The following is a 21,620-nucleotide window of genomic DNA, read 5'->3' as shown; positions in this document are numbered from 1 at the left end:
GAGCCTCTGTTTGACAGTGGGTATGGTTCAGCACTGTTTAAGTTTAATCAAGTGAAGATGGTTTTAGTTTTAATGTATACATAGAACTAGAAGGGACAAGCACCAGATGTAATTAAGGTTACACATTACGATTTGATCTCAATAGAAAGAAAGCAATGAGTGGTTATGATCTGCAGTAAATACACCACCTGATGTTTCATTTTTAAATTAGGATTGTGTTCTTACATACTGTTATTAGCAGCTGGATATCCGTTAACCCTAAATGAAATACATTTCAAAGAGAATGCATTGGGTTTGCAGCCTGAATAAAACTGGCTCCATTGTTAGTAGGACTGTGTCTGCACCCAGCAGGAAGGTGGAGAAGACAAATCAATCATGGGGTTTTGCTAATGCTTGAGAGGACATTATAATAAAACATGTCTTCTGTGCTATTCTTTACATTACAGTATGTGTAAGAATGGAAAACCAAGCAATGTAAAATACATCCTGTCTTTGCTGTCTCAGTTCTGAGATACCACCTTGCTAATGGAATATTTATATATTAATTATATTTTCATTCTGAAAATGAGTAATGCAGGTTATTGACTTGAGGAAAGAAAAATAGGCATGAAACAGTATGGCTGCAATGTTTCGTTTTTATTTGATTGTTTAAATTAAATAAAATCATTTTATTTGTTTGTTTCTTTGTTTTTGTCAAAATAACATAAAGTGAACAGAGATCATTTGTACAACTATGCAGTAATGTCTCAGTAAAACTCGTTAAATACAGACACACACGCAAGAAAAAGTGGCTGTTTTGAGTATGAAATTTGCCACACACAATATGGCGGCGCTGCAGTGTCGCAGCATGGCTGTTGATTGGTCGGGGTCAAATGTAAGAGGTCCTGATTTCCCAGGAAATTCGCACACGACTGCAGTTAATCAGTAAGTGTTAATTTGCAGCTTATATCAAGGTTTGCATGAAATAGTCGAGTTGGTAATGCGTACATCGTGCTATTACTATACTGTATGAATAATAGAAGCGAGCTCGGTGTGTTACCTTTGTTTTTAAAGTAAACGGATATAACATGTGCACGCGTCTTACATTTTGTATTTATTTTTTTATCGGTGAAATCAATTAATGCAACTGTTTAATTATATTGTTTTTCATCTATTTTACGAGTCCTGTATTATTGTTATTATTAATTGTGTCAGGATTACCAATTTTACACATGATGCATTTCATTTTTTCTTTTTTTTTTGAATGGCAGCAGGTCATTAGGACTGAACTGCAAAGTTCCAATCCAGAATACATACTGCACCCTATCTACAAACTGATTAAACAACGCGTATATATACTAGTTTATCTATGACATAATGCTAAATAATATTACAAACTATTTATGTATCCAGTACTGGTACACATTCTTTTGTCTGCGTAACTGCTATGGAAGGGGGTGCGTTCACGACACGCAGACTTTCGTCATTCTGCACAGAAACGGAGCAAGTAGCCAATTAATTTTCAGAATCTTTGCAGAATCTGCGCAGACTTAGCCTGCCTCTCGTGAACGCACCCAGTGATCCAGTGCAATTATTTGACCAGACACTCCTAAATAATCACATGGTTCTTGAATGCCAAAAAAAAAATACCTTCTCCCGACTGAACCAAATTAGAATTCCTAACCTGTAGGGTTCTCTGCGCCAGCATGGACCTAGAGCATAGAGGACAATATAGGAGACGAAATCAATCATAAGGTGCTCTAGATCAGAATTACTAACGCACACATTTTTAAATGAAGTTAAAATAAGTGGAGTAGTGGCCAGGGCACTGGACTCTTGACTGGAGGGTCGTGGGTTCAATCCCAGGTAGGGGACACTGCTGCTGTACCCTTGAGCAAGGTACTTTACCTAGATTGCTCCATTAAAAAAAATAAAAATAAAAATAAAAAAAACACAATTGTATGTGAAAATAATGTGATATCTTGTAACAGTTGTAAGTCTCCCTGAATAAGGGTGTCTGCTAAGAAATATATAATAATATCCTCTAGTGCAGCACCCTCCCTTATTTTTTGTATTAATACAAATATATGTAACATCTGTAATATATTGTAGCAATGACAGTGCTTTTAAAAATGTATGTTCTTTCTGAAACTGATTATTGAATGTATTAAACCCCAGTAACCACTTGCACAATCGGTTAACGTGGTGATTGTGTGGTTCCAGGTAGAATGTTGCTGATCCTGTGTGATACTCTTAAACCAGCCTATGTGTGATTCCTGTGGAGGCGGTGACACACCGACCCCCCACCTGTCCTGCACGCTGTGTTTGATAGTCATGTAAAGAGGGCTGTTATCAGCTCTCCTGTGTATTACACTGATGCAATGGAGCCTCGATGGTGTCTGTCAGTCCTGGCTCAGTGTGTGGGAGCGGTTAGCACCGTTGATGGCTCTGTTGAGGGGGTGCTTGAGGACAATGACAAGGCTAGGTGTGAACGGGGGTGCTCTGACCCCGGGGGTCCCCTCCTCATCTTTATAGTTCAACCCCAGCTCCCCTCACTCTCAATCAGGGCCTCAAAGGTGCAGGAGATAAGCTGTGGTTTTGTTTTTCTGCAGAACTTGCTGTTTTTAAACTGTGAAGGAATATTTAAAAAATGCCAACGATTACTGAGAAACTGTTACTGGAGAGAGGACGCCCCAAGTCTACCCAGCTGGAGAAGATCAAGAGTCTGAAGTGAGTTTCTTAGATCTCTGCTCACACTGAATTGTAGCTGTGACTCTATAAATGCAACGAATATACAGTATACATATATAGTACATTTTAAAAAATGGCAACATTTGTAGTCTAGGCAACATATGAATGTAAGGAAAGAGGTAGACTGCTATTACAGATATCAAATTTTGTATTTTTGTCAAATCTGCAATTTTGAACAGAAAACCTGATCAACATTGACCTAACCCAAAACAAATCTGCACAGGTAATTTTCTTTCTGAAAAAATGACTAAGTAATGTAAAACACTTTCTAAATGACCCAGCTGATGGTCCTGTGTCCTGGCTAGCATTATATTAGATTCTGATAACATGATAGGTTTATCAATGTTATTCTTTTTTCTAACATATAACAGTGTAAAAAATGAACAAGCCAGCAATCTGAACCCAGGCAGTATCAGTAATAGATAGTGTGAATGTTTGTTTGTTTGGGGAATCTGAATATATCGCACGTAAAAGACCCCTGTTTGAACATCACAGTAATCATTTATAATGTAGCTGGTGCAGGTAGGGTTGTTTTAACGATGTGATGCACAAGTATTTTTGAAATGAGAAAAGCTACTTTATTTATGTAACTAGATTCCGTTTCTTGTACAAAGCACTTTTTTTTCCACTGTCTGGCAACATGTACTGCATGTGAAAATTTCTGTCTGGTGAGGCTGGATTTAAAAAATAATAATACACAGGGGTGGTTAAGCATTGCATCACATGTGATACAGAAGTGGGCATCACAGGATTAATAAGCTTGGTTATCACTTAATGAAAGGGATGAAAACAAATGCTTTAAAATATTCCTTTCCCTGTCGTTTAGCAGAAGAACTTTATCATTGTTTCTAAATTCATCCTTGCCGTTGGATTGTCAAAGATATGCACGTAGTGTTTATACAGCAGGATGAATGCAGTGTCAGGTCATTTATCCAGTCCTTTCTATATACTGTAACGCAGCCTCTCTGTAGTCGGTTTGTTTGCCCTTTAAAACATAGACCCAGACACAAGAATTGCACAATGAAGCCCTTTCGTGCACTTTTATTACAGAACAAAATAAACAAAGCAAAAGCCTAGCTGAAACACAGAGCCTAACTTTACTTTAACAGTCCCTAACTATCCGACTGGATGGCTAATTCATTTATCAGTGACAAACACTTTACACAATACCTTGTTTGTTTTAAGCAGCACTTCTCTCATAAACCAGCTCCCTGGTGAGCTCTCTCTAATGAAGCTGGAAGCTCTCTTTTATAGTTTGTGGCTGTTCCCAATCAACACCAATTACCTCGTTTGGGAACAGCCACATTCTCACATTTTTTTGGCAGGGAGAGGAATTAACCCCGTCCCTGCCAACCACCACCAAAACACAAACATCACCCAAACTATTTACATACAGAGCCCTTGCTCTGTTACAATACACATGGTTATTTTACCCATGGAGTCTCATCCACATTAATGCTGCATCATGAAACAGTAACAGAGCTCAAATGGAGGGCTTCCCATGATTTTTTTTTTAATTGCTTACAAAAGCTGTTCAAATAAAAACATGTAAAAGTGTTTAATCTTGAAGTTTAAACTATTTAGGAAATGAAACAGAATCCAAAATTTGTAACCCTTTCGTGCATGAAATATGCCTCCATATAAAGACTAGAAGAGTTTTTTTTATCCGTCCCCATCTGAGGTCGCCATGTGTGTGCTGGTGTAAGTGCCTGTGTGTCTCTGCAGGCTCGGCTCTGAGTCTGGAGAGTGCCCCCCTGTGTGTGCTGGTGTAAGTGCCTGTGTGTCTCTGCAGGCTCGGCTCTGAGTCTGGAGAGTGCCCCCCTGTGTGTGCTGGTGTAAGTGCCTGTGTGTCTCTGCAGGCTCGGCTCTGAGTCTGGAGAGTGCCCCCCTGTGTGTGCTGGTGTAAGTGCCTGTGTGTCTCTGCAGGCTCGGCTCTGAGTCTGGAGAGTGCCCCCCTGTGTGTGCTGGTGTAAGTGCCTGTGTGTCTCTGCAGGCTCGGCTCTGAGTCTGGAGAGTGCCCCCCTGTGTGTGCTGGTGTAAGTGCCTGTGTGTCTCTGCAGGCTCGGCTCTGAGTCTGGAGAGTGCCCCCCTGTGTGTGCTGGTGTAAGTGCCTGTGTGTCTCTGCAGGCTCGGCTCTGAGTCTGGAGAGTGCCCCCCTGTGTGTGCTGGTGTAAGTGCCTGTGTGTCTCTGCAGGCTCGGCTCTGAGTCTGGAGAGTGCCCCCCTGTGTGTGCTGGTGTAAGTGCCTGTGTGTCTCTGCAGGCTCGGCTCTGAGTCTGGAGAGTGCCCCCCTGTGTGTGCTGGTGTAAGTGCCTGTGTGTCTCTGCAGGCTCGGCTCTGAGTCTGGATAGTGCCCCCCTGTGTGTGCTGGTGTAAGTGCCTGTGTGTCTCTGCAGGCTCGGCTCTGAGTCTGGAGAGTGCCCCCCTGTGTGTGCTGGTGTAAGTGCCTGTGTGTCTCTGCAGGCTCGGCTCTGAGTCTGGAGAGTGCCCCCCTGTGTGTGCTGGTGTAAGTGCCTGTGTGTCTCTGCAGGCTCGGCTCTGAGTCTGGAGAGTGCCCCCCTGTGTGTGCTGGTGTAAGTGCCTGTGTGTCTCTGCAGGCTCGGCTCTGAGTCTGGAGAGTGCCCCCCTGTGTGTGCTGGTGTAAGTGCCTGTGTGTCTCTGCAGGCTCGGCTCTGAGTCTGGAGAGTGCCCCCCTGTGTGTGCTGGTGTAAGTGCCTGTGTGTCTCTGCAGGCTCGGCTCTGAGTCTGGAGAGTGCCCCCCTGTGTGTGCTGGTGTAAGTGCCTGTGTGTCTCTGCAGGCTCGGCTCTGAGTCTGGAGAGTGCCCCCCTGTGTGTGCTGGTGTAAGTGCCTGTGTGTCTCTGCAGGCTCGGCTCTGAGTCTGGAGAGTGCCCCCCTGTGTGTGCTGGTGTAAGTGCCTGTGTGTCTCTGCAGGCTCGGCTCTGAGTCTGGATAGTGCCCCCCTGTGTGTGCTGGTGTAAGTGCCTGTGTGTCTCTGCAGGCTCGGCTCTGAGTCTGGAGAGTGCCCCCCTGTGTGTGCTGGTGTAAGTGCCTGTGTGTCTCTGCAGGCTCGGCTCTGAGTCTGGATAGTGCCCCCCTGTGTGTGCTGGTGTAAGTGCCTGTGTGTCTCTGCAGGCTCGGCTCTGAGTCTGGAGAGTGCCCCCCTGTGTGTGCTGGTGTAAGTGCCTGTGTGTCTCTGCAGGCTCGGCTCTGAGTCTGGAGAGTGCCCCCCTGTGTGTGCTGGTGTAAGTGCCTGTGTGTCTCTGCAGGCTCGGCTCTGAGTCTGGAGAGTGCCCCCCTGTGTGTGCTGGTGTAAGTGCCTGTGTGTCTCTGCAGGCTCGGCTCTGAGTCTGGAGAGTGCCCCCCTGTGTGTGCTGGTGTAAGTGCCTGTGTGTCTCTGCAGGCTCGGCTCTGAGTCTGGAGAGTGCCCCCCTGTGTGTGCTGGTGTAAGTGCCTGTGTGTCTCTGCAGGCTCGGCTCTGAGTCTGGAGAGTGCCCCCCTGTGTGTGCTGGTGTAAGTGCCTGTGTGTCTCTGCAGGCTCGGCTCTGAGTCTGGAGAGTGCCCCCCTGTGTGTGCTGGTGTAAGTGCCTGTGTGTCTCTGCAGGCTCGGCTCTGAGTCTGGATAGTGCCCCCCTGTGTGTGCTGGTGTAAGTGCCTGTGTGTCTCTGCAGGCTCGGCTCTGAGTCTGGAGAGTGCCCCCCTGTGTGTGCTGGTGTAAGTGCCTGTGTGTCTCTGCAGCCTGTCTGATCTGAGTCTGGAGAGCGCCCCCCTGTGTGTGCTGGTGTAAATGCCTGTGTCTCTGCAGGCTTGGCTCCGAGTCTGGATAGCACCCCCTGTGTGTGCTGGTGTAAGTGCTTGTGTGTCTCCGCAGCCTGTCTGATCTGAGTCTGGAGAACGCTGACCTGGACTCCACTCTGCTGCGGAGGCTTACCTCACTGGAGGAGCTTGATGTGTCGGGGAACCTGCTGACTGAGCTCCCAGCCAGCCTGCCACTGCCAGCGCTGAGGAGACTCAACTGTGCCAACAACCAGCTGGAGGAAGTGACATCACTGAAGCAGTTCAGAATGCTGGAGGAGCTGAGCCTTGAGGATAACCTCTACATGACTGTGAGTGACTCGCTGCTGACCTCTTCAGTCAGCTATTCTTTTTACAAGCTTAATATAAAGCCAGACACTCGGGTATGTACAGGTACTCCAAGCGATCCCCTTAATATCTTTTAAACCAGCAGATATAATTTAAAACGGAAAGAAATCAGTTCAAAATATGTTAACTGCAAAACATGAAACAATGCTTATAACATCATTTGAAATCTATCAAGTTATGACAATAAGACAGCGCTTTCTGGTAGTGTGATCTGACATTCAGAAAAGGATTGTCAAAACCTCATCTATTAAAAGCGCTCCTATTTAATCTGTTCTTACCTGTCTTACCTTTCCTTCATCCGTTCAATATAAACGACCTTTGCTTTTGAGCCCTTCAGTAAGACCCAGCTCTTCCACGGGGTATCCAGTAATTCAGAAATGCAGTGTCTGCTGTTCAAGAAGTGTCCCATTACACACAGCTGATTTAACATCCTCGACTGATTCACATGCTGTCAGGCAGCACCATGCTCTGACCCAGAAGACACTGCTGAGGTGACCCAGGAAGTGTAAACTGCTAACCCCAGAATAAGGGATAGAAACTGAGAGCTTCCTTCAACCTGCAGCAGAACCAGATTTCATGCTTTCAAATGAAAACTGCACATTCAAGGCTTATGTAGTTAATGGAAGTGCATAAAGGGTTATGGGATTATTTAGCTTGTTAGTGTAACAAGGAGGAGGCTGGGCGTGAACCGGCGAGCCAGCACCCCGCAAGCGAGCGTCTTCAACACAGCTTTTAACGTCATCTCACCGACGGGGCACAATCCTTACTGAACTGCCCGTTCCCCTGTAGCTCAGTCTCTTTAAAGCTCTGTTTCACTGTTTGTTTTGTAGATCAGTGACAGTTACAAGCTGATGTTTTTGTTGCCGAAGCTCAGGAGACTCAGCGGTAAGGAGATCACCTCCACAGCCAATCACGTGCGCTTCGTCGCCAGCGAGGAGCTGTCCAGACGGGTAAGTCTCAGGGTTGCTAGGCTGGTGTCTTTTTCGTTGAAGACATTTGATAGAAATGATGCAGCTCTGTGCAGTGTGTGTTCAATCATTTACCTGAAACTGAACTGCCTGCCAGGTTCCTAAATGCATTGTAACAGGTACGTAAGGCACGAGTGCTGTGTGTGTGATCTGTTTCAGAACAGAGCCTCTTTCCTGCGTGACTTGTTTTCTGTATTGCTATCGCTGGTATTGGGGGATTGGGAACAGCCTTATTAACACTGTTGTGAAGCACTGCATGTCAGCTGTGCTCCTTTTCCCAGTAACTGAGCCACCTGCTTTTCCTGCAGGTGAGCAGCTTGTGGGAGAGAAGCTTCCAGGAGCGGCTCCCCAGGTCTCCCAGCGCAGCCCAGGCCAGAGTCCTGGGAAAAGAGTTTGTGAAGGCGGCTGAGATGCAGGTCAAGTACGGGGCCAGCTCCCTGAGCGACTACACCAAGTGGAGGGTGAGCACACGATACTGTACTGACCACAGGGCACCGCAGGGCACCTCAATAGAGACGGCTAGTCAGGGCACCTCAATAGAGACGGCTAGTCAGGGCACCTCAATAGAGACGGCTAGTCAGGGCACCTCAATAGAGACGGCTAGTCAGGGCACCTCAATAGAGACGGCTAGTCAGGGCACCTCAATAGAGACGGCTAGTCAGGGCACCTCAATAGAGACGGCTAGTCAGGGCACCTCAATAGAGACGGCTAGTCAGGGCACCTCAATAGAGACGGCTAGTCAGGGCACCTCAATAGAGACGGCTAGTCAGGACACCTCAATAGAGACGGCTAGTCAGGGCACCTCAATAGAGACGGCTAGTCAGGGCAGCTCAATAGAGACGGCTAGTCAGGGCACCTCAATAGAGACGGCTAGTCAGGGCACCTCAATAGAGACGGCTAGTCAGGGCACCTCAATAGAGACGGCTAGTCAGGGCACCTCAATAGAGACGGCTAGTCAGGACACCTCAATAGAGACGGCTAGTCAGGGCACCTCAATAGAGACGGCTAGTCAGGGCACCTCAATAGAGACGGCTAGTCAGGGCACCTCAATAGAGACGGCTAGTCAGGGAACCTCAATAGAGACGGCTAGTCAGGGCACCTCAATAGAGACGGCTAGTCAGGGCACCTCAATAGAGACGGCTAGTCAGGGCACCTCAATAGAGACGGCTAGTCAGGGCACCTCAATAGAGACGGCTAGTCAGGGCACCTCAATAGAGACGGCTAGTCAGGGCACCTCAATAGAGACGGCTAGTCAGGGCACCTCAATAGAGACGGCTAGTCAGGGAACCTCAATAGAGACGGCTAGTCAGGGCACCTCAATAGAGACGGCTAGTCAGGGCAGCTCAATAGAGACGGCTAGTCAGGGCACCTCAATAGAGACGGCTAGTCAGGGCACCTCAATAGAGACGGCTAGTCAGGGCACCTCAATAGAGACGGCTAGTCAGGGCACCTCAATAGAGACGGCTAGTCAGGGCACCTCAATAGAGACGGCTAGTCAGGACACCTCAATAGAGACGGCTAGTCAGGGCACCTCAATAGAGACGGCTAGTCAGGGCACCTCAATAGAGACGGCTAGTCAGGGCACCTCAATAGAGACGGCTAGTCAGGGCAGCTCAATAGAGACGGCTAGTCAGGGCAGCTCAATAGAGACGGCTAGTCAGGGCAGCTCAATAGAGACGGCTAGTCAGGGCACCTCAATAGAGACGGCTAGTCAGGGCACCTCAATAGAGACGGCTAGTCAGGGCACCTCAATAGAGACGGCTAGTCAGGGCACCTCAATAGAGACGGCTAGTCAGGGCACCTCAATAGAGACGGCTAGTCAGGGCACCTCAATAGAGACGGCTAGTCAGGGCACCTCAATAGAGACGGCTAGTCAGGGCACCTCAATAGAGACGGCTAGTCAGGGCACCTCAATAGAGACGGCTAGTCAGGGCACCTCAATAGAGACGGCTAGTCAGGGCACCTCAATAGAGACGGCTAGTCAGGGCACCTCAATAGAGACGGCTAGTCAGGGTGACACTTGTATACGTTTGTTTGCAGCAGTTCTACCCGGTTTGACAGTGTTGTTACTGCGGTGCTGCATTTCTAAATGAAACAACTTCTAAACTTGTGATTTTGCAAAACTTTTAAAATAAAAAAAACAGTGTGTTTTGCATAATTTGCATCATTACTAGTGCAAATGCTGTGCTGGAGTGAATCTAACCCAGCATTTTGTAAGGTTTTAAGGAGATATGTTAAGCTGTTATTCTGTCTTGTTTCTGCTTATATCAATATTAACTGTGCTTTGTTAACGATTCTATTTACTTCCAAAAGGACTCCTCAATTCAGAAAGAAAGTCTAACCGCGTGCTAGATTCACTACATGACCGCATGTTGGATTCACTGCGACCTCTTCTCTTTCCTGCAGTGAGGAGTCCTGTTTTGAATCCTCTTCTCTTTCCTGCAGTGAGGCGTCCTGTTCTGAATCCTCTTCTCTTTCCTGCAGTGAGGCGTTCTGTTCTGAATCCTCTTCTCTTCTCTGCAGTGAGGAGTACTGTTCTGAATCCTCTTCTCTTTCCTGCAGTGAGGCGTCCTGTTCTGAATCCTCTTCTCTTTCCTGCAGTGAGGCGTCCTGTTCTGAATCCTCTTCTCTTTCCTGCAGTGAGGCGTTCTGTTCTGAATCCTCTTCTCTTTCCTGCAGTGAGGCGTCCTGTTCTGAATCCTCTTCTCTTCTCTGCAGTGAGATGTCCTGTTCTGAATCCTCTTCTCTTCTCTGCAGTGAGGCGTCCTGTTCTGAATCCTCTTCTCTTCTCTGCAGTGAGGCGTCCTGTTTTGAATCCTCTTCTCTTCTCTGCAGTGAGATGTCCTGTTCTGAATCCTCTTCTCTTCTCTGCAGTGAGGCGTCCTGTTCTGAATCCTCTTCTCTTTCCTGCAGTGAGACGTCCTGTTCTGAATCCTCTTCTCTTCTCTGCAGTGAGGCGTCCTGTTTTGAATCCTCTTCTCTTTCCTGCAGTGAGGCGTCCTGTTCTGAATCCTCTTTTCTTTCCTCCAGTGAGGCGTCCTGTTCTGAATCCTCTTCTCTTCTCTGCAGTGAGGCGTCCTGTTCTGAATCCTCTTCTCTTTCCTGCAGTGAGGCGTCCTGTTCTGAATCCTCTTCTCTTCTCTGCAGTGAGGCGTCCTGTTCTGAATCCTCTTCTCTTCTCTGCAGTGAGGCGTCCTGTTCTGAATCCTCTCCTCTTTCCTGCCAGGTGAAGATGATCGCCAGAGAGCTGCTGTCCTCACGGCTGGGGGTGCAGTGTGAAGCCAGCTCCGAGGAGGAAGACCTGTCCGAGAGCGAATCTGGAAGTGATGTCAGAGAGGAGGCAGGAAGTGAGCAAAACAGAGTCCCTGTAAGGAGTTACACTTATCATCTTGTACCACTGTTGTGTCAACATTTGAGTTATTTTTATCTTATATTAGTGATCAGATCTCTTTTTTTTCATTGTGATACTGATACTGCAACACAGTTCCATTCCATTTCTTTTAAATTTAAAAACTCATTTTAAACACACAAGTAAATTCCATTTGATTGAAGGAGGGGGGGAGGGTAGTGGACTAGGAAAGTGCCATGTGACCCATAGTAAAGAAAACTTTGACGAGCAGTTTCAGAAATAATCATCAAACCAGATCAAACAAACTGTTTTTAATTTAATCAGGCTGCAAAAAGGAAGGAGATAAGCTCTGAATCCTCACCCAGGAAGAAAACCTGCTTGTCTGCAGCTGATGACATCACCCAGAGCGCCGAGCGCAGTCCCAGTAGGTGTGTCCGCTTCGAGAACCTTTCCACGGCAACCGACAAAGCAGGCCTCAGTCCTGGGGTAAAATTACGAGAGAGCCCCAGGAAGTCCGTCCAATCACTGAGGAGTCCCAGAAAGCTTGCCCAATCACAGCAAAGCCCAATGAAGGCTGCCCAATCACAGCAGAGCTCAAGAAAGACTGTCCAATCACAGCAGAGCCCGAGTAAGTCCATTAAGAAGGCTGAGCACTCAGAACAAAACCTGAGAAAGCCTGTGGCGATAAAGGAGAGCCCCAGGAAAGCGGACCTGCCCAAAGCAGCTGTGAGCCAGCCTGACAGCAGCCTGGACACCCTGCGGAAGAGCCCGAGGAAAAGGCAGGCGAAGGAACCTGCCAAGAAGGGCCAAGGAGAGGAGGGGGAGGAGGAGCAGGGCAGCAGAACGCCTCGCAGGACTAGCAAGGTAAACCGGGCTGCGTAATTAGAGCAATCACTCATAATACAGCCGGGGAGTTACTGCCGTCAGAGGGCAAGGCAGGAGGTTAGTTTAAAATGAAATGCAAATGAAGTGTGTGTGTGGATGTCAGAGTGAGCCCTGCCTCCCTGTCTGTCTCTCAGGATCCCATCACAATGAAGCCCCTGCATTTCCTGCAGTGTCACAGCAAGCAGAACAGTCCAGACGACTTCAGCACACAGCTGTGGGCCTGTGCCTTCGAGCCCCGGATAGACAGCAGCGGAGGTGAGCAGCTGAACTCATGTACAAGAAAAGCAGTCACATCTTCTGTACAGAAACCATTACAGTACAGCGCAATTTGAAAAGCAAAAAACACTCATGTTTAATAGCAGTTCCTAAGTATGCAGTTAAATGCTGTGTTCTGGGTATTTCTTACTGTAATACCTAATTTCAATGAGCAGTTATTTCCCAGCAAGCCTTGCAGCTAAGGTTGCATTAATTTGTTTACAAAACCAAAAGGGTGGACACTATTGCTTTGCTTCCGATAATCCGAATCATTTTCCTTATTAAAAAAACGATTGGAGAATAATAAAGCACAGAGAAACCTGCTCACCCCGGGTGTGGGTTAAATGTTTATGCCCACTCGTCTCTTGATTGGTCAGTGTTGTGACGTACTTCTACCCATCATGCTTTGGGAAAGGGTCAGAAAAGAATCTGGGGCAGCTCAGGCTGGCAGCCAATGCGGGTCGGCTGAATCAGGGAAAACACAGTATCAGGGGCAGCAGGGGTCTCAATCCGGGTGAGGGGGGCATGGAAACCATGTTTAAGAGATTGCAGTTTGAGCAGGCAGAGGAAGCCAGGATATCTTCACTTGTCCCAAGCTGCAGGAGATGACATCTCTTCTATAATAAGAGACACTCCAGACACAGCTGTATTGTCTGGGAGAGATGAGAGATGAAGGGCAGGGTATTATACTGGGGTCTGGTATGTGTATCATTCTGGAGTACCACATGTCTTAACTGTATAAACCAAGAAACAAGCTAGCTGTAGGAAATTAGCTGTTCAGTTATACTGAGAGCGACGTCTTCTTTAAAACTCTTGAACCCAGGAATTAAGCCATTGACCAGCAGGACTCTGCTCCCTCTCCCCTCAGGGTCCAGAGGCCACTCATCTCGGACAGTGGCCACCTGCGGAGGGGAGTCTGTGTGTATCATCGACTGTGAGACCGGATCGGTACTGAACAAATACAAGGTGTCTGGAGAGGTGAGGATAGCATCTTACTTGAAGTTTCAAGTTAAACACGCACCCCGTGTTTAACCTGAATCCAGTCAGGCATTACTGAATCAAGACTGACTCCTGAGGATGAATCTTCTAGTATCTATTACCATCTACCAGGTCTACCAGGAGCGTGATATTTATGGCAGCACCGCACAGGACTATCTGAATAATCGTTGATGCTGCTGTAGATATTTCTCTCACAGCTCCTCTCCCCTTCTTCTTTCTCAGGAGTTCTTCTGTCTTGCCTGGTCCATGATGACCCTGCTCACTGGGGACGGGCGTGGTCATCGTGTCAGCGTGCTGGCGGCCGCCGGGAGGAGGGGGGTGGTCAAGCTCATCCACCCCAAGGCCAGCCTCGCGTACGGGGAGTTCCGGGCCAGCAGGAGAGCCGTGTCCACCCTGTGCTTCAGCCCAGCCCAGGAGAGCTTTCTCTTCAGTGAGTGCACCATAAGAACATGCAGAACAGTTAGGGGAGGGCATTGTTGTGCATTGTGTTGTAGGGGTATTGAGGATTAAACACATACTGTGAAGCACACTGTGCTGAGCACAGCTGCAAGGTCTGCTGTTATGAAGAGTGGGTGTGGAGACTTCACTGACCTTGGTTGGAACACTGAAGCTTGCAAAAACACACATTTAGGTAAGATATATAAGACAGGCATTTGAAAGTGCATTTGAGAAGCATTCAAGATCCTCAATGAACACACACCAGCGCCGTGTCCAATGCCCTCCCAGAGATTAGGTAACTAATTACTGCTCCATTTCTGCTCATAACTAGTGCCCTCCTTATTGTGTCTAATGATAATGATTAAGCTGTAAAAGACTTTTGATTATTGGAATCAAAAAGGAAACTCGTTAAATTCTGCTGCAATCCTTTGTTGTGTGCGCTATTCACACAGGGACACATCCATCATTTAGAGTACCACACTAAAACCCCCGGCTATTTAACCCAGTCTTTGATTTATATTTATATAAGGGTTTATATCATCTACACGTTCCTAATATTTCATTTTAATATAATTTTAAAGGGACTAAGCAAAATAGGGACTTCACCAATAATACAGTTTTACTGTCGATCTCGAAAATATCGTTCTAGGTAGTGCATCGATTGCAGCGCTAATATGCTTCCCTTCCATCAGCTTTGAGGAGTCTTGTCAGAAGCAGGAATAGTTACTAAGCATGGCAAATAATGACCTGAACAATGCAATAGATACATATAACTCACACAATTAGAAATACTAAAAGAAACTACAATTGAATGGCAGATGTTTCGGCTAGATGTAATGTATTAATATGAAACTGTTACAAATGTGATATTAGTAACTTGTAGACAATGTAGAGAATAGCTTTTGATTTCCTCAGATTGGTTCTGGATCCAGTCACTGATGCCTCTTGCTTTTCACAGCCGGAACGTACGACAAGAAGATCATTCTGTGGGATATTGGAGGGCTGGACTGTGAATACAAGTTCAAAGTGAGGTAAGCCACGGCTTTATCAATGTCCTGTGTCACTGGCTATGGGAGGCTGTATGATGGGGAGGTTGATGGAACTGACATCATGCTGGTGTGCAAGACTTCACACAGTGACATCAGAAATCTCCAGGTAAAACTGTGAGGAAGTCAGGCAGACAAACGTGTTTGCTCATGCTAGAAATGTTTTTCTAGTTTCCTCTACTTTCACCTCAGTAACACTGAGGAAGGTATTAGCTGAAACGTTTGTCTACTTGACTTTGATGTGTGTGTGTCTCCCCTCTCCTGCAGTCAGCTTCTGGTCCTGGAGGCAGCCTCCATCCCGCTGCACCTCCGCTTGGTGCCCTCCGCCCCTGAGCAGCACCTCCTGGCAGGCTGTGAGGACGGCCTGCTGCTCTTCGACATCCAGCTCAGCAAGAACCAGCTCAAGAGGCACGTTACCTGGGAATTGGGCATTCTAAATGGAAACTGAGAAGTTGTCCCACTTCAGCCCACAGGGGGAGCTCACGTGTATTCTTATTTTGCATTAAGTTGCGTCTGGGCAACCTAATGCAAAACTGTTGTGACAAGCTAGCTACAGTGCACTGGGACTGTTATCTCCACTACTGCTGTTCCCGATTGGCTGGTCCAGAAGTCTTAACAAGTTTTAATGGGTTCTTAGCTGTTTTAATGGAAAGTCTTGGAATAAATGGATTTAACAGTGACTGAGTTTCACCCAGCAGGATTTATTAAACCTGAGTAAAGCAACTTTGTCAGAAAATGAACATTGTTTTTCTCAGTTTAATAATAATGACAGTGAGTTTAAACAAATCATCTTTGTCATGCACAAAATGAAAAATGTTATGTTAGACCTTGTCCAGAAATTTTCCACAGACTACATTTTTTTTTCAACATATGCGGTTATCACAGATTTCACGACTTCCATTAAATTTACCCATTTTCATGTAATATGTAGTTCCCTGTGAAAAATTCATGTTTCTAAAAGAATAGTGTAAATATATATATATATATTAAAAATAAAATTCAGCAGACGTTTGCCTCATTGACTACCTGTTACACTGCATTGATTCATGAACCTGGCAGCTGGTTTAGTTTGCTCCCTGTAAATGATTGAACACAATGCCTAGAACTGCACCATTTCTTTAAAATGAAGAAGGCCATGGTCCAGCCTGTCTGCCTCAGTGCAGACCCAACAACTCTCACTACAGTATCTTTGTGAAGCGCAGTCATACTCAGGAGAGGTTCACACAGAATAATCCAGAGATTTTAACTGTGGTTAATCTGGGGATTTTTTTTTTGTTTTAGTATCTAAATAGCCAATCTAATAATGTTAGTACTTAAACTAATTGAAGGCCAGATCAAAAGTGAATCGTGAAAAGAAACAACGTAACACATACGGAGGGTGCTGTTAATCTGAATCCATTCAAATCAAATCATTGCTGTATATAGGGAAGTCAATGGCCTCCTCATATGAGGCTCTGGTTGAGTGTGTTCGTGTTGAACCGTCACAGTGAAGCTCACATGCTCCCCTTGTTTCCTGCAGGTCCAGCGAGCTGGAGTTCCAGTTTCCTGTTTACAAGAAGGAGGAAGAGGAGAATGAATTCCGTCTCATTGACAGCTTGTCCTTCCTTAGCAACGACATCGTTGGTACGTTAAATTCAAATCCTTCTGATCAAAACTCATTTCACTCATTTCATGGGCCACTTCCAAAGGGTTTCTTCCATTTGTGTCTGATGAGGATTCTAAGAGCAACGCAGAAAAGTAACTGACGCAAGCTATTGATGTAATGAGTCAGGAAGCCGCTCGGAGTCACTTGAGCTGCAGGGACCCTTATCGTTGTGTCTTTTTATATGAAACTGGAATTGGCTTCAAGTTACATTGTAGTCGTTTTTTTTTCTTTGTATGCTGTTTCTAAGCATTCAGTTTGGTTCTTACTGCAGATCCCGAGTTGTCACTTTTTAACAAAGTCTGTGTTGATGTCCTTGAGTTTTAGGTGCCAGCCATACCATATATAATAGCCAGCAATGTGATGTTAACCTGCTCTATAGAGGAGCCAGCAATGTGATGTTAACCTGCTCTGTAGAGGAGCCAGCACTGTGATGTTAACCTGCTCTATAGAGGAGCCAGCAATGTGATGTTAACCTGCTCTATAGAGGAGCCAGCAATGTGATGTTAACCTGCTCTATAGAGGAGCCAGCAATGTGATGTTAACCTGCCTCTTTCTCCCCCCAGTCTCCAAGAGTGCCATGCAGGGCTCTATCTACCTGTGGAGCTGGAGCAAGACTCTCGCCTCACGGAGGAAAAGCAGGGAGGTGGAGGTGGAGATCCTGGCTGAGCTGCAGTGGTCCAGCACTGAGCTGCCCTACATCTCCCTCAGCACCTGCCCAGGTCAGTACAGGCTGGTGTGCATGCCTTACTCTCTCTTACTGGGAGGGAAATTCTCTCAAACCCCTCCCTTAGAAAATGCACAGAAGTCATTTTGTGGTTTGTACTATGCATTTAGTATAGATTGCTACGCTTTACCTTACCTATCTGGGCTTTACAATGCTTATCTGTGCTCACACCTGACCAGCACTCCTGTTTGCTAAAGCTGGCTGTGTGTAAATATTCTCTCGGTAAGCAGCCAGCTGCTACTGGGATATTCTATATATATCTTTGTATGGTTTCAGTTAGCAGTGAGGTGATTGTTCCTCTGTTCTCTCTGTGATCAGGTGAAGATTATGTGGTATGCGGGGATGAGAAAGGAGACTTGTGGACTTATGAAGTGAGTCAGTGTCTGCGGGCTGGAGCCAAGACTGACAAAATGATCCCTCCCACTCAGGTACAGCAGCTTAGTAAAGACAAACTCGCTTACTAATCACTTGTTTTTTTTGCCCCTGTTCAAATAAAGCATTTTTTCTCCCTGCCATTTTCATTGTTAATATTTAAATGGTAAGCCTTACCTTACATTCATTTCAGTGTATTCTCAATTCTTGTTAGTAAACTCAATCACAAACGCTTGAAGACATTGAAAAATAAACTTCTGTCATTGAATTTGCTGTTTTATTTAGGATTTCTAAATCCTGCACTATTGTGAGTTTAATAGTTATACATTATCAGTTCTTCTCAAATACAAATAAAACCCGCTGAAAAAGGGTTAAGAGTGAATGAATGCCTTCAGTGTGTGTGTGTGTGTTAGATAATTTGCATGGTGATTTATCTGATCCAGTAGTGCTGTGCTGTATTCTGTACAATAAGCATTCTCTGGGTTTACCCATCAATGACCCATCGCCCCCCTGGCTGGGGCTCCAACACTGACTGGAAGTCTTTCTCAGTGTGTTCAGTCACTCCAGTGGTGCCAGGACTTATTGTGTCATATAATAACTGAACTATGCCGGTGAATCCCTGCTACCTTTTGCTCGTTTGTATCCAGAGCTGTGAGGGGGAGGCAGCGCTGTCCCTCATGTTTCAGATCATGAGCGCTGGATTCATTTGTCTGTTTTTTTCTCTGATAGATTCTGGAGTGGCCGGCCCCCAACAGGAAAGGTCACGGGCCCATAGCGGGAACCTCAGTGAACAGCGTCGCCATGGATCCTGAACTGCAGTACCTCGTGGCCCTGACTGACAAGAACATCACTGCAGTGTGGAGGAGAGCCTAGCCCAGCCTCTCCCTGCAGTGTGGAGGAGAGCCTAGCCCAGCCTCTCCCTGCAGTGTGGAGGAGAGCCTAGCCCAGCCTCTCTCTGCAGTGTGGAGGAGAGCCTAGCCCAGCCTCTCCCTGCAGTGTGGAGAGCCTAGCCCAGCCTCTCTCTGCAGTGTGGAGGAGAGCCTAGCCCAGCCTCTCTCTGCAGTGTGGAGGAGAGCCTAGACCAGCCTCTCTCTGCAGTGTGGAAGAGAGCCTAGCCCAGCCTCTCTCTGCAGTGTGGAGGAGAGCCCAGCCCAGCATCTCTCTGCAGTGTGGAGGAGAGCCCAGCCCAGCCTCTCTCTGCAGTGTGGAGGAGAACTCAGCCCAGCCTCTCCCTGCAGTGTGGAGATCCTAGCCAAGCCTCTCTCTGTAGTGTGGAGGAGAGCCCAGCCCAGCCTCCCCCTGCAGTGTGGAGGAGAGCCTAGCCCAGCCTCTCTGCAGTGTGGAGGAGAGCCTAGCCCAGCCTCTCTCTGCAGTGTGGAGGAAAGCCTAGCCCAGCCTCTCTCTGCAGTGTGGAGAGCCTAGCCCAGCATCTCCCTGCAGTGTGGAAGAGAGCCTAGCCCAGCCTCTCTCTGCAGTGTGGAGGAGAGCCTAGACCAGCCTCTCTCTGCAGTGTGGAAGAGAGCCTAGCCCAGCCTCTCTCTGCAGTGTGGAGGAGAGCCCAGCCCAGCATCTCTCTGCAGTGTGGAGGAGAGCCCAGCCCAGTCTCTCTCTGCAGTGTGGAGGAGAGCCTAGCCCAGCCTCTCTGCAGTGTGGAGATCCTAGCCAAGCCTCTCTCTGTAGTGTGGAGGAGAGCCCAGCCCAGCCTCCCCCTGCAGTGTGGAGGAGAGCCTAGCCCAGCCTCTCTGCAGTGTGGAGGAGAGCCTAGCCCAGCCTGTCTCTGCAGTGTGGAGGAAAGCCTAGACCAGCCTCTCTCTGCAGTGTGGAGAGCCTAGCCCAGCCTCTCCCTGCAGTGTGGAGGAGAGCCTAGCTCAGCCTCTCTCCGCAGTGTTGACAGTAACGGTGCAGTGTTAGTGGGATTCTGTTCTTCCACTCAGGAAATGGCATGCCTTCACCCCTTGGAACTCTCTGAATAAAAGACTATGAAAAATAAAAAGAAAGGTTTACAAAGTTAACGAAGTACTGCATAGCACACAGTGCCACCGGTAGCCAATATTGAAATAGGGATCGCAACAAATAGTCGACTAGAAAAGTGACAGTCGACCTCAGAAACTAGAAGCTTCAGTTTCACAGCAGCAGCAGCAGAGCAGCGTGTTTCTGTGTGTTTGAGGTGTACACCCTTATAAGAGACCATAGTAAAAGCATAGCAGTGCAATAAAGCACAGTGCAATCATGGTAAAGCATAGGTAAGCAATGTAAAGATCAGGAAGGTATGGTAAAGCATATTAAAAAAACATAGCAAACCAGGGTAAGCTATGGTAAATGCAGAGTATAACTATGGGAACAGCATGGTGAAGGTGCAGATATACAGTGCCCTGCTGTGAGGTGGGGTTTATTAGGGACGGAACAGTGTCACGCCTGGGCTACATGTTATCATCCAAACCATTAAACACTCAATTCATTTAGAAATAAACTCATATGCAGTGGCAAAGGTTTCGTCCTCTGAATGTTGTAGTAACAGTATAGCACTGCCTTCTTCAAGCGGACTAGAAGTGAGAGTGAGAAGGGTTAGTACACTCAACATCAGTCCTTCTGCATTACCAGGATCTACACAACGAGTGTATTTGTACCACCATCCCCATTTAAATAATGAAGTCCTGAAGCACTTTGAAATAGAGCCTGGGTAATACAGTACAGCTCCCCTTGCTTCACTGCGTTTGATATAATATACTGCTGTTGAAGTCCCAGTCAAGCCACTCTGCAGACTTCAGTACTGTGCCCAAGTGTCTCAGATCGCCTCTGTTGTGTGACCTGCTTCAGTGCCGGGCTGTGTTTTTCAAATCTCTTTTTTTTGTTTAATAAACATGATCTTTTTTTTTTAATGAATGCCTTGACCGGTTCTTTCACTGCAGTGGCGAATGAAACTTACATAGTCTTAACTGCTACTGTAAAGTATTGTTTCCCATATTCTCTAACTCCTTTTAGTAACCAAAATGCTATTTCATGTATTAAAAAATGAGTTTTTACAGACTGCTGGGAGCTGCATGCACAGAGCACGTACTGTTTTTATTCCTTGTTTCTTAGTTTTTATGAAAGCTTGAGAAGACCTCATTCTAGACTGTTTAAGAAGACCTCATTCTAGACTATTTAATAAGACGTTGTTCTAGACTGTTTAAGAAGACTGTGTTCTAGGCTGTTTAAGAAGACCACATTCTAGACTGTTTAATAAGTTGACAGCAGTCTAGAACAGAACCATGACTCAATTTGCTTTTTATAGATCAAGATTGCTGGATACTTGGATATTTGTCAGACTGGTAGTTTTGCTGTTTTTTCAGCTGGTCGTACTGGTTCAGGAGATTTGGTGCTGGTTAAACTGGTCCATTAAAATAGATATTTTACAAATCCTTTTACTGGAACGTTCTAAAGCCATCTGTTTGCTGTCTACTAAATGAATCTGTTTTGTGTAAACTGTCTAATTGTATATACCAGTAGACCAGTATACAGTATATTGGGAATCATGTTTTTATTAATTTCAAAGAAATACAATAAATGCATTGGATATATAAATATAATGCATAAAAGAACATTTGAATATTGCATCCAGTTCAATTTGTATTGGTCAGCCCTTGAACACATTACAATTTATAGCAATATAGAGTAATATAAATACAGTATGAATATGAAGATGGTATCATGGGTTACTCATGAAAGTCAGTGCTAGTAAGATACGTTGATGCTGTACCATATGTTTTTAAGTTTGTTATTTAGAATAGGAGATTTGTTCTAGGTTTATATTATCTATCAATACATTCTTCCAGGATATATTTGTGAGCACCAGCTCACTGTACAATAATGACTATAGTATTTTATTTGATATTTGATCATTAAAAGGCTGTTAATATTTTTGCAGCCAATATCCAGTTATGTGATTGTATAAAATATGGGTTTTTTTTAGCATTATGTAATAAAGCTACATGTAATGAGCTTTGTTCAGTATTTATACTGTTCTAGAACCGTGTCGTGGACACGGGCTTCACATACAGTATTGTGTGGGTGGGGCTCGTTCTGTGAT

At 46.2% G+C, this 21,620-nt stretch overlaps 1 protein-coding gene across 3 annotated transcripts; it reads left to right on the top strand.

Moving 5' to 3' along the window:
- Positions 1-47: 47 nt before the first annotated feature.
- LOC131701774 (leucine-rich repeat and WD repeat-containing protein 1-like) lies at positions 48-20,434 on the top strand. Of its 3 annotated transcripts, none has more exons than XM_059001652.1 (16): positions 48-924; positions 2,592-2,709; positions 6,599-6,833; positions 7,701-7,820; positions 8,147-8,299; positions 11,065-11,205; positions 11,512-12,051; positions 12,207-12,327; positions 13,196-13,305; positions 13,549-13,756; positions 14,723-14,795; positions 15,078-15,218; positions 16,330-16,433; positions 17,019-17,174; positions 17,498-17,607; positions 18,281-20,434. In XM_059001652.1, the coding sequence occupies exons 2-16, from the start codon at positions 2,630-2,632 to the stop codon at positions 18,422-18,424; spliced, it is 2,436 nt and encodes an 811-aa protein (XP_058857635.1). In that variant the 5' UTR covers positions 48-924; positions 2,592-2,629; the 3' UTR covers positions 18,425-20,434. The 3 variants fall into 3 exon arrangements, with proteins under 3 accessions (XP_058857635.1, XP_058857636.1, XP_058857637.1); XM_059001653.1 differs by lacking the exon at positions 48-924 and adding an exon at positions 1,256-1,328; XM_059001654.1 differs by lacking the exon at positions 48-924 and adding an exon at positions 1,622-1,734.
- Positions 20,435-21,620: the final 1,186 nt, after the last annotated feature.

The sequence above is a fragment of the Acipenser ruthenus genome, chromosome 26, assembly GCF_902713425.1.
Source record: "Acipenser ruthenus chromosome 26, fAciRut3.2 maternal haplotype, whole genome shotgun sequence".
In the NCBI taxonomy this organism is placed as follows: domain Eukaryota; kingdom Metazoa; phylum Chordata; class Actinopteri; order Acipenseriformes; family Acipenseridae; genus Acipenser; species Acipenser ruthenus.
Note: the sequence above shows the minus strand (reverse complement) of the source record. Positions and strands in the feature narration are given on the sequence as shown.

Excerpts from the sequence above, each read along its gene's own strand:
- LOC131701774 (XM_059001652.1), top strand. The coding sequence starts at position 2,630 with ATGCCAACGATTACTGAGAAACTGTTACTGGAGAGAGGACGCCCCAAG. Across the intron at positions 11,206-11,511 it reads GTGAGCAAAACAGAGTCCCT|GCTGCAAAAAGGAAGGAGAT; the intron begins GTAAGGAGTTAC and ends TAATTTAATCAG. Across the intron at positions 16,434-17,018 it reads CCTTAGCAACGACATCGTTG|TCTCCAAGAGTGCCATGCAG; the intron begins GTACGTTAAATT and ends TTCTCCCCCCAG.